The 13986-nt window shown below is 45.2% G+C and overlaps 1 protein-coding gene across 1 annotated transcript in view; it reads right to left on the minus strand.

Moving 5' to 3' along the window:
* Positions 1-13986, minus strand: part of PHACTR2 (phosphatase and actin regulator 2) — a 125583-nt gene that overhangs the window by 37808 nt on the left and 73789 nt on the right. Inside the window, exons 4-5 of the mRNA XM_045294582.1 lie at positions 10364-10522; positions 4533-4763 (exon numbers count right to left, since the gene is read on the minus strand). Of these exons, the coding sequence (XP_045150517.1) occupies positions 4533-4763; positions 10364-10522 (390 nt within the window). The remainder of the gene's footprint in view (positions 1-4532; positions 4764-10363; positions 10523-13986) is intronic.

Raw genomic sequence — 13986 nt, forward strand, 5'->3', positions numbered from 1 at the left:
TAAAAACAAAAGGGCAAAAAGGGGAAGGTTTCTAAGGCTTTTAAAATAAATCAACTAAGTGGCCCTTGTCAAGGACATGTACAACATCCCCCTATGATTAAAAAAAAAAAAAGAATAAAGGAATACGAGAAAATAAGTTCACGATGATAATGATTTGAGTTTCTGCTCCCTCCCAGCCCCTCTACGGAGGGAGGGAAGGATGCTTTCTGGCATAAACTCTGGAGACAAGTATCTGTTCATGTCTTTGGTGGGGTCACCCCAAGGAAAAGCCTGTCAACTCTCAATCCTCCCCACGGTCCTCTAGGCGCTGCAGGGTGGAGGCTCTAAGCGTGTGGAGGGCAAACAGCGGTAGCCAACCTGCTTGGGCACAGCACCACGTACACACGCTCTAGAGCAGGGGTTCTCCACCTTCCTCATGCCGCCACCCTCATGTTGTGAGTGGCCCCAATATGGGCAAGCAGGGGAGTGGCCAGGGACAAGAAAAGGGCTGCTGGACCATGCGAGGCAGGCTGGGAGTGTCCTTGAAAACAACAGAACCAGAGGACGGCTGCTCAGTGTTTTCAATGCCACTTGGCTGGGAGAGACGGCTGCGTCCTGGGGGACACATGGTGGGATTACACATGTGCCTCCCTAACGTTCACTAGGTTCGGGAATTTTCCCTGCTACTTCATCACTGTCATTTTGCTACTGTTATGAATCAGACAACCCCTGTGAAAGGGTCGTTTGACCTCCAAAGGGGTCGCAACCCACAGGTTGAGAACTTCTGGTTTAGGATATCCTTCTGCGCATGAAACTGTCGTGGTGGGCAATGAATGTACAAATGTGCTTTACCCAATTGATGTATGTATGGATTGTGATAAGAGTCATATGAGCCCCTAATAGAACGATGAAAAAAAAAAGAAAAAGAAATGGTCGTGGTGATGCCTGCATTCGGAAGAGGCCGGGTACAGTCCACTAACTCCCTTCCGGGTCAAAGCAGACTCCCACATTCTATTGGTCACAGTGAACTCCAAACCAGCTGTCACTATGGTTCCCGAGAAAGCAGCTCCTGGGGCTGGCTTGCCCGTCCACCGGCAATGGCTACAGCCAACTACCCTCTTCTTTAGAGCTCCACGGGAAAGATCAACTTCTACAAGAAGGTGCTTTTATTTTATAACCTTTATGATCTATAACGTTTCCTTCTTCTGCTCTGATTTTGTATGTTTTTCACACGGGATGAAGGGATCTTTCCCAGAACGAGGAATACATATTTTGATAATATGTGGAGTCGATACACGTGGCAGACACTTGTCACTGTAACTTACCTCCAGCTAAGTCAACTGGGGTCAAGAGAGGAAGAACCAATCATGGATAGAGATTGAGATTTAAACTTTGCTTACTCTGAGAGTCTAATTAGTGACAAGTCAAGGTCGATAAGGCATCTTGCTGTGGTCCAGGGGCTTTAAGATTTCTCTAACACATAACTCGAATCCCACCTGGCCCCCACTTCTGGGCCGGTTAATATGTCTTTCCAGTGAACCCTCTTCGCGTGCTTGCAAGTCAAACTCATGTATGCATACTCCACTTACTCATTCTAAATAGATTTTTCACAACAACGGTGCTAGGAATCTGGCGCCCAAACAAGTTATTTTCTAGGTAAGTCAAACATAATCCTTCCATCTCATTTAACCTAGTACTTTTTCTTTAGAAAATTCTTCCTTTTCTAACAGCAAGGTTAATGGCAGCCTGACCTAAGGAAAAAGGATTCTTTCACAGTGTCTCTAAGTGTAAGCTCAAGGCACGCTATTTTATTTTTCTTTAAGTGGTTCATAAAATGTCAGGCATTGTTGAAATCAACACTGCTTGTTACCTTAATTGGAGAGCAGGATTTAAAAAGAAACAACACCCTTTTTGGCAGGTAAGTAGTTAACATAGCTTGTAGCAACGAGAGAGAAAGAAAAAATACAGAAGCAGGCTTCCTTTTTTCCTTCTTCTTAAGCTTATCCCATTGGCAAAGCAGGAGAATGTGTTAAGCGGATATGTGGTCCTTTGGAGGTCGCCCCAACTTAGTAACAAAGGATGGATCTAGATAGAAAACGATGGTCAGAGCTGACTGAAAACCAGCAGCTTCCAACAAACTGGGGAAGTTAACATGATTCAAATAAAACGAAGTCATCATGCACAGAGCTCTCAGGTGTTTCCAATGGAGTATCTGTAGGAGTCTCGAATAGCGCTAGGGGCATTTCATGAAAGGAAGGCTCCCTGCCCATGGGCGTCTGGGTGCACTTGTTGGTTTAGAAGTCAATGCAACCCAATTCTCTCTATCGATGCCTAAAACCACCCCAATTCAGTTCAGAGCTCTTTTTGTAAAAAAGCACCATGGCTAACGTGACTGTGGTCATCTCTTAAGGATATCAAGGAGCCTATCAGTACGCCTTCAAGTTCAATATATGTATGGAAATAATGCAGAATCTCGCATCAGCGGCATCTCTCCCCTGGCATTAATCACTAGTTGTTTTTGTTTTTTCCTGCTCCAGACAGAAGTAAGAGAACACTCAAGTTCAGAGTCCAGATCGAACACCTAGTACGTGGGAATGAGGAAGGGGCACTCTGTGTAAGGCAGGAACTTGATTCTCAAAGACAGGGTGCCAGTTTGGGGCTTTTCCTTAAGAAGTATGTCAGTGCTTGCTTCACTTCAAGCACCACTCATGGGCTGTGCCAAGGAGTCTGGGGAACACAGACAGACGCCAACAAGAAGGGGTGCTGACAGGGCAGGGCGCTGGTCCCTGGGCAGAAGGTCTTCTGGTGCTACGGCACATCCGTCCAAGCTTTCGTGATGGCGCTTATTCGAACAGACATTTAACAGATGCTAAAGGTCAAAGGCAGGACGAGGGGGAGCACAGGGAGAGAGACATCTGTTTGCCTGTCAGGATCTGCCATGCTGTCACCTACGCCATCCCCCGCATTTGAGCATGATGGGTCTACCTTACAAAGGAAACAAACATCACTACCACGGCAAATCCAGGTGGCCAAGCGCTAGAAAGTGTCTGCTGATCTTCAGGAAAATAAGATTTGCTATGGCACAGGGCATTTCACTAAGCGCTTCCAGTGGCAAAAGGTCACGGAGCATGCACACTTTGCTGACGGCTCTCTGCATAGCTGGGTGACCTGGGCGGTACTTTTGTTTCACTGCCCCAGAGGGGGCGGGCCCCGCTTCCCATTAAGCATCTCTGACTTGAAAGGGAGAGCGGGCGGGGGTGGGGGGTGGGGGGGGCGGGATACACGACGCCAAGTTAGGGCGGGCCACCAAGAACACCACTAGGGCTTGGTCAGAGCAATTGGAACTGCGGCCCTGGGATGTGGTTCCCTCAGACCAATTTAAGCCTGCTGAGGGAAGGGGGAGCACTCAGTATGCTACATTGGGCTTGAGTCAAAGGGAGCTGGCTCCAGCAGAAAGTGGAGGGGGGAGTATTCTCCCTGGTTACAGGCGAGCCAAGTGGTATTCCCATCTCGGCCAAACGGACATGGCTGTAAGTGCAGAAAGACTCAAGACCCAGGGCCTCACAAGTATGCCACAGATGATGTTGTTGTCAGCTGGCGACCAGTGGATTTCAACTCCCAGTGACCGTGTGCTGCAGCGCAGAATTACTCCAGAGGATTCTGAAGGCCGGGGCCTTTGGGGCGCAGACCAATAGGCTCTGGGTAGCAGTCAAGAGTTTAACCAGTTGCCTTCGAGGGCGATGAGTAACAGAATTGTAGGTGAAGAGATACATTGGAGGTGTAAGATATGAAAAAAATATATATAATAATCTGGTAAGGGTTCACGAGGGTGGAGGGTGAGAGAGGGAGGGAAGAAAGAGGAACTGATATCAAAGGGCTCAGGAAGAGAGATAATGTTTTGAAAATGATGATGGCAGCATCTGTACAAGTTTGCTTAATATAACTGATTTATGGATCGTTATAATATCTGTAAGAGCCCCCAATCAAATGACTAGAAAAACAAAACAAAAGGGGAGTTTAACCATTTGCACCAGACGGTATTACCCAGGGATGTGCAGACCTGGGTAATTTGAAAGAAGACCCAAGCCAAACCACCCATAAACCCAAACAGGCAGAACTCACTGAATGTCCCAGATCAGCTCATCATCATTTATCGGGCAGACAACTCCCGGTCACCTTCCACTGGGCCTTAGGCACAGATTCTGGCGACAGCAGCTGCCTCACACCCCACCGGGCTCCCCAGGCTGCCAGCGCGACAGAGGCAGACTGCCACATCTCTGGCCTAGGGTTTGACCCACCGACCTTTTGGACAGCAGCCAAGTGCGTGTCCACTGAGCCGGGACTTCTGAAGGTATTAACCCCTCAATGAAGGGTTGACATTTTGGTGGCAGAGATCGCACCAAAGGACTATCCTGGGCATTCTGAATGTCCTGCCAGCCCACAAGTATCAAGTCTGAAAACACCAAAAGTCCTCCCCCCAGAAGAGACAACAATCCCATCCCTGGGTGGATGCCCTGTAATCTTAACCCCGCTGTGCACCGGGGCATACTCACCAGCCTCCCGGGTTGCATTTCGGCTTGTTGGCTTGGGTGGAGGGACGGGGGCCTGTTTACCAGGAGCCTTGGTGTGTTTTTTAAGGGAAGGCACTTCGTCACCCTTGTGGCTCGCCCCCACCGAGGCACCTTTTGGAGGCGCCGGTGTTTTGGGGGGTTTAGGTTTGGGCTTAGGCTTTGGGGGAGCTGGAGCCGGAGCTGCCGGTGTTTCAGGGTGGTTTCCAGTGTTCTCTACAAACGAGAGAGTGAACAGAAGCAGACTGATACAGACGCACACCAGACAGACACATGGAAAAGCAAGACACGGCAGCAGTGATACAAACAGGCAGCCGGTTGGTCCCAAAGCTCCATGCTTTGGGAACCAGCATGGAGTTCAGTACCCAGGAAGGCCAAGTTTGTGGCGAAAACAGAGGCTGAAAGCCAAACTGGGGTGTGCTCCCTGGGGCATCGAGAGCAGGCTGATGGGAGTTACGTTGATGAAGGTTGATGGGGATGCCTGCCAATGTCTACACGTTTGGGGGCCACTCCAGCCTTGAAACTGTGCTGTGGCTGCTGCGGGGTGAGTGACCTGCGCAATGTTGCTACAGTGCTGTGCAATTCAAGTTGCACAACTGTTAACAACGAAGCAAAAGAGCGAAAGGCCTCCCTCCGAGATGGGAGGTCAGTGGGTGACACTGATGTACACAGCGATGTGTGATCAGGACCCGCGGAGGCAGCACTCAAGCAAGTCAGGCCGAAGGGTCTCTACCCAGTCTCACGGGGTCAAAACCCAAGCCGTTCTCAGCTGAGGGAGACTCTGTAGATGCTTTTGCACAAGGGGCAGGCCCATGAAGAACGGGCTGTCTCCTGCTGGGGAGATATTTTCAAGAGCTCCCAAGGTAGTAGGGTGACTTCCATCTTAGAAAAATGTGCCACCTTTCCCAATAGTACCCTCACTATGGTTCTAGAGGGTTCAGGACTTCACACACACCCCAAAAGATTGTTGTGTATGCACAAATAAGGATTTTGAAAAAGACAAAGGTCAATGCATCCAACAGCAGCAACAAGGATCAGCCCCCAAACAGAAGTCTTTCCCGATGCTGAGCAGCGGGAGGGGAAACGGTTGTTAGTCTCCCTCCACAGAGCGTGGAGATGCTGGAGACGCGTTCCCAGCATCGCGGGCCGGGCTTCTCGAGTGTGGACTGACGAGAAGGACAAGAAACCCAAACCTGGCTCAGGTCTGAAAAGCTAAGCAGCATCCCGTCCAAAACGGAGTGCAACCGGAAACGTGAGACAGCGCTCAAACTAAGAACCAGCCTCTTCCAGATGGCTCCCCTCAGGACCGCAGAGTCAAAAAGTGGAGGGCAGAGGGCACTGTCATGCTAGAATGGGCCACGGTTTATGATGACAGTCACACCTGTGACAGCAGGAATCTGGGGTGTCAGGTGGAAACCTGCCTGAGAAGGAAAATGCCAGTATTTCCCACTAAAACCAGGGACCCCCACATCCCTATGGATCCACGCAGAATGCTATGTTAACAGCGAGCTGATCCATACACTTTTCCTTCTAAGTTCATCTTTTATCCCACCCCAGCCATGAAGTCCTCCCCAGTCACTGCAGCCCCCGTGGAACTCTGAAGTCATTTGTACTTGTGGGGCTGCTCACTGAACATCTACCTGAGGCTACTGGTGTTGTCTTTCTATCTGTCCACATTGTTGCCTCAACAGAGCTGCTGATATTTATAAGGTGGTAGGAGCTCTCGCCTCTCACCTAGTCTGACCTAGACTGCAAGTTAATGGCAAAAGGCAGTCAGGAATCCAGTGTACTGCACAATGCCATCCACTTGAAACAGTTGAAGGACTGCTTACAGATCTGCCTCGATGTGCCAATCTTTTGAGGTTAGGGCAGAAGCCTCTTCTTTGCTGCAGCTTGGTAACTTCCATCCTGGCACCCTACTGGGGATGGGGATCAAGCCCAATATCACTTGTCCCAGGTGAGGGCCAACCAGTCCACCTGAACTGCAACACGTACCCTCCCAGACCTTGTTCCCATGACAAACCCTACACACATGCCTTCTCCTTTCCCTTCACCACAAACCACCGAGGAATGGTCTCCCTTTTTGCCTAAGGTTTGAAATTCTCGTTATCGCCCCCAAAGCCAGCTTTCGGGCTTGGCTAAGCCCAGTGGGAATGGCAATTACGGCTTTGGGGAACATGAGCACCCAGAGCAGGAGCGCTGCTCGTTCTTTCCTTGGGGAGAATGGGGACACTCCTTGTTACTCCGTCTCTGACCAATCCTCTGTGCAGCGCTCAACAACCTGCCAGTGCGAATGGTGACCTTGGGGTGGTCGATACGGGGACACGGGTGAGTATGTGTATGCATGCGTACATGTACAGGGTGTGTTTGTCTAACTACATTATAAACTCAGCCTGAAATTTTATATCCCATCAGATACAAAGCTCCAAACAAGGCAGCTAGCTATTCGATGATTGATTTGAAAACAATTCTCTGATTGCATGAGAGGAAGTCAAAAAGCATTGCTGCTGGGATTCTAGTTACACGTGCCTGGGTTTAGCTCCCACGAGTCACGCGTAAACACATCTTTCTACTTGTCTATTTGGGATCAGTGAAGACTGCTGACAAACTGTCCCTGTAATACACTTCGGGGTGCCTTTAAAAAATGCCTTGTCAAAACAGTGCCTTCCGAGGGGTTCTGCTCTATCCGTTACATTCAAGGAAGAGAGGTCAGCTCCGAAGGGTCTGGTGACTGTTTTTAGACTCCAAAGGAGTAACCTTCCCCCGCCCCCAAAGGGCCTTGGATGACGATTTTCAGAACTCTGAAAGCTGCATTGGTGAGAACAAGGCCATGGGCAGTTGGGCAGAGGCATTTTCCCATCATCTTGATAGCATACTTGCTTATTCTTCAAAGACAGCAAGGGCTGTCCTTGGATAATTTTACTTTGAAACTTTATCCCATGACCTTGCCCCTTCAGGCTTCTTTTTGTTCCCCCAACTCAAAGAAATGTAAAGAGAACACAATTGGAATCCTGCGTGGATACCAAAACTGCCATTTTAATGTGGTGCAAAAAGTCCCAGAATTCTTCAGGGAAGGTCAAGAGAGATGGAAACATCACCTTCAGAAGTGTGGAGACCTATCTATGGGACCTGCTGACAAACAATAGCATCACATTTTCATTTGATAAAGATTTCCATGGTTTTGCAGCAATACTTACTGACAGGCCTTCCTATCTGGAAGGTACTAAGTCAGGCTGTAGTGCTCACTAGCCTTATGATCTGATGGCATGATAAAGTCAGACAGGTGTACATGACTCCTCCCTTGTCAACAACTTCATCATCTGATATTTCAAATTTATGACCAGAGTGAAAAGTCAATTCTCTGATTATTTTGCACATTGACACTGTAATTCTGGCATTGCAAAAATGCTAAGATGTGAGGTAGTGGTTATGTGTCCACTGGACTGGCCCATGATTCTCAGGGGCTTAGCAGTTATATAATGATGATCCTCCATTTTGTGACCTGGTGCGATCATACCTCCATTTTTGAATAATCAGTGGTCTTTGGAACCTAATCATGTTGATAACTAAGGACTGGGTGTATTATCTTTTCAAGATGAGGTTACGAAAGTGCTTTCTGCCTCTGACTGAATATGGACAGTAGGCTTCATAGCAATACAGACTGGAACACAAGCCTCACTACAGCTCCAGATGGGGCTCCTGCTACCGCAATGAAGGCGTTAATTGCAGAACACCCAGAACAAGTGAGGCAGCTGCACGGTTCTTCCCCCTACCATGTAAGGATGGGTGGACACACTCATGAGCCCACAGAAGAGGAGCAGAAGTAAAGTGGCCCTTGCTTTCCAAATTAAATGTCAGTCCACAGAAATAACTCTGTACTTTGTTTATGAGATCTATATATATATATATATATCACAATACTGTTATTTTAGTTGTGAGTCCCATTCTTTTTCTCAGAAAGCGATGGTAAGTGCTTCTCCTCACTATGAATGCGGCTCGCTGTCCACATGCAGTGCGGGTGGGCATGCTGCCTTACTTGGGGCTCAGGCTACTATTTCCAGCACTCCTACTTCCTATGTATAGATAGATTAGCCAAGCTAGATACTATCTCAGCCCTCAGTTGACCAAAGCAAACAACATGGATTCACCCCAAGCAAGGAATAAGAAAACAAAAGCACCTCTCAAATACCCGTGGTCCTATGAGGGCTGCCGTCTTCCTTTCAGAACATCAAGGTCCCGAGATTTCATTAACATCAAACTGTCAGCAACTTTCCATTAGGGGGATAAGGGACACTTACTTTGAAGTCAGGCCAGTTCAGTGACTGATGCCCAGCCCTGAGCAGGCAAGCACTAAGATGGCCCAAGTACATCCTGAAGGATGTGCGCTCTGCCTGTGAAAAGGCGGTGGCTGTACCAGGGATGCACAGAGATGGATTTGCAATTGAACAGGTTGGCAAGACAGGCCACTGTGCTTAAGAAAAAAAAAATCACTACTTACACTCATATTTTCCACCGAATTCCATTAAAATCTATTTACATCTACTTTCTCTTTATGGTCTAAGAATACTATCATTAAAATATTAGTGAATTTCTCAAAATCAGTGCTCATCAACAATACTAGAGTCCCTAAATGGAACAAGACTAGTATTAATTAGTAAGGTCCTATAAATATTTGAATAAAGCAAAGCAACAAATTTACAATAGATTATTAATAAGGGGTTCTAAAATAGGTTAAATGCCAATTTCTATGTAAATAATAAGTGCTATGGACTTCTAGGAAGATGTCTTTTAAACAGCATCTGCTTATTGGGGTCACCAAATGCTCTATGTCCCCATTATCTTTGGAGAATTCAAACTTGGTTTGACAAACTTTGCTACTCAACTGAAAGGCTGCAGACATTCTCCGCAGGAGAAAATTAATTTCCTGAGAATTCATGTACTGCAGCGAGTCACTTAGACTCTCCCAACAACATCTAAACTAACTCAATGCGACCTTCCGTCAAGGCTTGCATCAGTACGAGCCTTGGAACTTCCTGCAAGTAATAGCAGTGAAATTGGAGTCTAATCTATTAGTGGACATGAACTTGTGGAGTCCTTGATAGACAGCTATTCTGTAAGTATCTCAATTTAACACAGCATCTTCGCTCTAGAAACCTAGGTTTCCCGTAGATGTCTGCAGGGAATGGCACAAGAGCCTCTGCCATGTGTTTTTAATGCCCAGTTATATAGAAGAGTTACAGAGCAGAAGCTGTGGCAATTAGCCCGGGGCACAGACCACAGTATTCCTGGATCTCCCTCAGAAATGCCTTGAATCTGGATTAGAACCTACCCATTGGGGGTGCGGAGGCCATTGGCCGAGAACCCAGTCAGTCCTGGCGATGATGTGCTATGTCGTGTGAGCCGTCTGGACTTTGACGGTCCTCCAAGTCCTGCATCCCAACTACACACAGGAGCTCATTCTACCGGCAGGGAAAGATATTCCACCTTTGGCTTAAACAAGATATAGTCCGGAAGGGCTCCCAAGGAAAGGGTGATCTTCCCAGTCATTCCTGATGACCGAAGAAGTCCCTGCTTTGATGATTCCCTGTCAGTACGCTCTTTAATACGACATGACCTCATGTGCTTAAAAAGTTGATGGATCTACCTGGAGAAGTCATATTTCTGCTCCCTAATTAGCACTTCACTCCTCCTTAAAGCTTTTCACCTCCACGCTACAGACTCTACTGGTTTTAGAGCTGTTATGTGGAGCCTGGGACCTCGTTTCCAACATCAAGCTTTATCAAAGAAAAATGCATGGGGTTTTCTCTGTATTTTACCTTTCTTATCTTCTGCCTCTTCTTCCCGAGGTGGCGCTTTTTCAGAAACAGAGCCATTACCTTCTTCAGATTTTACTACATTTTCCTCTCTGGTAGATTCCTCTCCGATGGGTATCATGTGCCCGTTTGAATTTTCAAAGTTAACTGTTAGATCTCCATCTAAAATGGGGAAAGAAACACCTAGATGTCTACTTTGACAGCTTTCTTCAAAACCAACTGTCCAGTTACGAGGATGGTTAGGTTTGGATTCATGTTACAGTCCCTGGGATCAATACTGGTTTTTATTTGTTTGGGTTTTTTTTTTTTTTTTACCAGATTCAAGTAAGTGCTTTATGTAACTCAAAGAGCCAGTAAACCCTCTCAGTCTTGGGGGAGAGCAGCTATGCAGGGATTATTCACTTGCCTTCTCAAAACAAAGGAAAACTCATTCTCATTTTAAAATACTCCAGGGAGCTGATTCTCTGTTTGTTTTGCCCCCCTTAGGTTTTGGTGACGTCAACACTTACGAGTCTCTTTGTCAGTCAGAAACTGAACGGTGACAGGAGAAATCTGGAAACTGAAATAAACGGTTTAACACCCAAAACACAGACTACATGGAAACACACAAAGAACATGACATGTAGCCACATATACAAACAATTAGTGGGAGAACACGAAACCTTGTAAGCACCATTGTCTCCAAGGCTTATTACATCTATTATGTGCAACTTTACACGTAATATCATTGCAACGTGGTATGAGGAAAAACGTAGTGAGGTCATTTTTTTCATTTCCTTATTCGTAAAAGATACTCAGTTAAACTGTTATATAAAATTTAAGGCCATTAAATTGGCCTGATAATAATTTGAAAACAGAGAAGCCACATACAAAAATGTTCAGAGGGCTTTTAAAAAGCACAGTTGAAAATATCTAAAATGTCATCCAAATGTTAAAGAACTAATTTTAACCTCTGAATCTTCACCATTCCTGTGAATTTCAATCATGAATGTGTTTTGCAGAGTCTTTTAACTTGGTGATGAAAAGCCTAAACTTTGTTCATAATCTAGCAAATCTTGTACCATTGTACAAGAAACATTCATGAATGGAGGCTTGGACTTAGCAAGGCTGCAGAAATGCATGTCTACTATTGTTTTTATGCAGAGTTTGAATAAACCTATTTTCATGATCATTATAGAACAGACCATCTTCCAAGTTTTCATTAAATGTGATTGAATTACTTTGGCCCAACAATAAAATCCATGGGCCTATTGACCAAACAAGCAAGGCATCGATAAAATCCATGATCATAGAATAATGTCATTCGCAAAATGAAAAATCAATTGTTGCCTGGTCATATAATTTCTAGGTACCTATAATCTGATTCCTGTAAAACTTAAATAAAAAAGAGTTCACGGCAATGCTGCAGCAAATAAATCGAAACTACTTCAGGGAAGTTGTGAATTTTTCAGGGGCATCCTGGTGGCACTGGACTGCTAACCACAGGGTTGGTGGTTCAAACCCACCAGCTGCTCCTGGGGAGGAAAATGAAGCTGTCTGGGCCTGTACACATCTATAGCCGCCGTAGAAACCTTCTATAGGGGTGCTGTGAATCAGCGTTGACTCAATGGCAATGGGTTGAGTTGTTTGGGGTTATATGTGAAACCAAAAAGGAGCCAGAAGGCTCTTAGCTTCAATTCTGAAATCTTAAGCTGTAAAGAATAAAAGCAGACTCTAGGATGGTATCATATAATGTACAGATTTGGCATCAAGAAAAATAAAACCTGAGGTAAAACGAGAAACTTCAAGGAAAACAGAAAATAATTTTTCTTTCTCTAAGATTAGGTTTCCCAGTTTAAATGGATCTGTTTCTTTCTATTTCTGTTGGTAATAAGAATATGTGGAAGCCATGTTACATGATGATTTAATTATATTTTAAACATTATTGTATGAAAATTTATTAGTGAGTTAAAGAACTGATTTTTCAAATTGAGAATGGATACGCTAGATAGAAAATTAAGCAGTTGTGACATACAGAAAAAATGGACTATCATAGGATAGAAATAGTCATAATATAGAAGATACTTAGATGGGGCCATGAAATAAACCTGGTGCACATGAAGATGATGCAGAAAAAGGAAACCTGTTTGGAATAAATATGAGGAAACGAAGAACTTCAAGAAGAGAGAACAAACAGAATTATTCAATAATTATAAATCATTCATGAACCGGAAAAGTGTTTTCGTAGTTTGTTTTTTCTAGTTTTTTCTTTTCCTAGTTTGGGGTATTAAGAAAGTTGTTTTAGATTTAAAATAAGTCCAACACTTGTTATAGTTTATGTATATCTATGAGTGAAATGCAAGCAGAATAAATGAATGCAAGAGAAGAAGCTGAGCGAGAGAACAGGTTACTCTGAAGCCCACTGCCAAGTCTAACAGCAGCATCTGCATGCAAACAAAAAACTCAAGCAAGCTGAGGAAATCAAGAGATCAAACAGAAAGAATAAGCAAATGGTCATGTAAGTCTGAAAGTGTTTGGAAGGGCTGATTTTGTTAGAAAACAAGTCAATTAGGGACACAGTTAATGGAGTAATAGCTAGAAGGGGGGGGGGGAGACCCACATGTGACCCAAAGGTGCGTAACCTATGAAAAAGTTAGCAAGTATCCAATAGGACAAAAAGGCAGGGCAGATCGGAAAAGACGCCTATCAGTCCTCAAGTTCAAGCTAAGAAAAATGATGAGAACAAGAAAATAGAAGGAAGACTTGGACGCAGACCATGTCTTTTTCAAGGGAGGCCAATTGTTGAACTTTTACATTGAAGGTAGATCTTGGTGTGAGAAGTATCATCTGATAGGACTACTAATAATAAGCTGGAGTGAGGAGTTGAGGTGGGCTGGGATGAGGTGAAACTATGGTAAACTTGAGGGATTAAAAAAAAAATCTGGCTTGCGGAATAAAGGGAAAAACTGACAAGGCATGACAAGAACTACAGGAAGGCCATCTTCATAGGCAGAAGCGCGGAGGATGCCACCCCAAACAACTGCCTCTAGAGCTAAAAACAGACTGGAAACTTCAAGATAATTTAACCCTCAACCCCGCCACCCCCAAACATAAAACTCTTTTCCCCATCCCTTGGTTGAAATGGGAAGGATGCCACTTACAGTCAACATGACCAGGAACTTCCAAACATTAGGTAATTTTTTTATAGTTCTAGATAGGACCTGGTATCTCTAGTTGCATACACAAGCACACACTTGGCTGTTAGAGAATCCACACGGAGAGAAAGTTCTGGTGATGTCCTTCTGAACAAGTTGCCCTTGAAAACCTGGTTCTGCTCTGACCCGCAGGGGATGCCATGAGTTGGATTAAAGTCAATGGCAACTGGTTCATAGAGGTGGAACATTCAGTTGTCCAAGACTTTCCAAAGATGACATCTAGTATGTTCAGGGAGGTTAAGATTTTTTAAAAAAATGTCTTCACACTTTTAGTGTTTCAGCTGTAAATGAAAAGGTCACGTTGAGCTAGGTTTATGGGGAACAGGTATACACTGGCTAAGGAAATGAGAATCTATCATACAAATCGTTTGACAAATTATTACCAGAGGCCATTTAGTCAGTTCAGTTCCAATTCACAGCGACCCTCCTTAC

Source organism: Echinops telfairi, unplaced genomic scaffold (genome assembly GCF_000313985.2).
Source record: "Echinops telfairi isolate 266 unplaced genomic scaffold, ASM31398v2 ScPeMD7_3533;HRSCAF=4204_0, whole genome shotgun sequence".
In the NCBI taxonomy this organism is placed as follows: domain Eukaryota; kingdom Metazoa; phylum Chordata; class Mammalia; order Afrosoricida; family Tenrecidae; genus Echinops; species Echinops telfairi.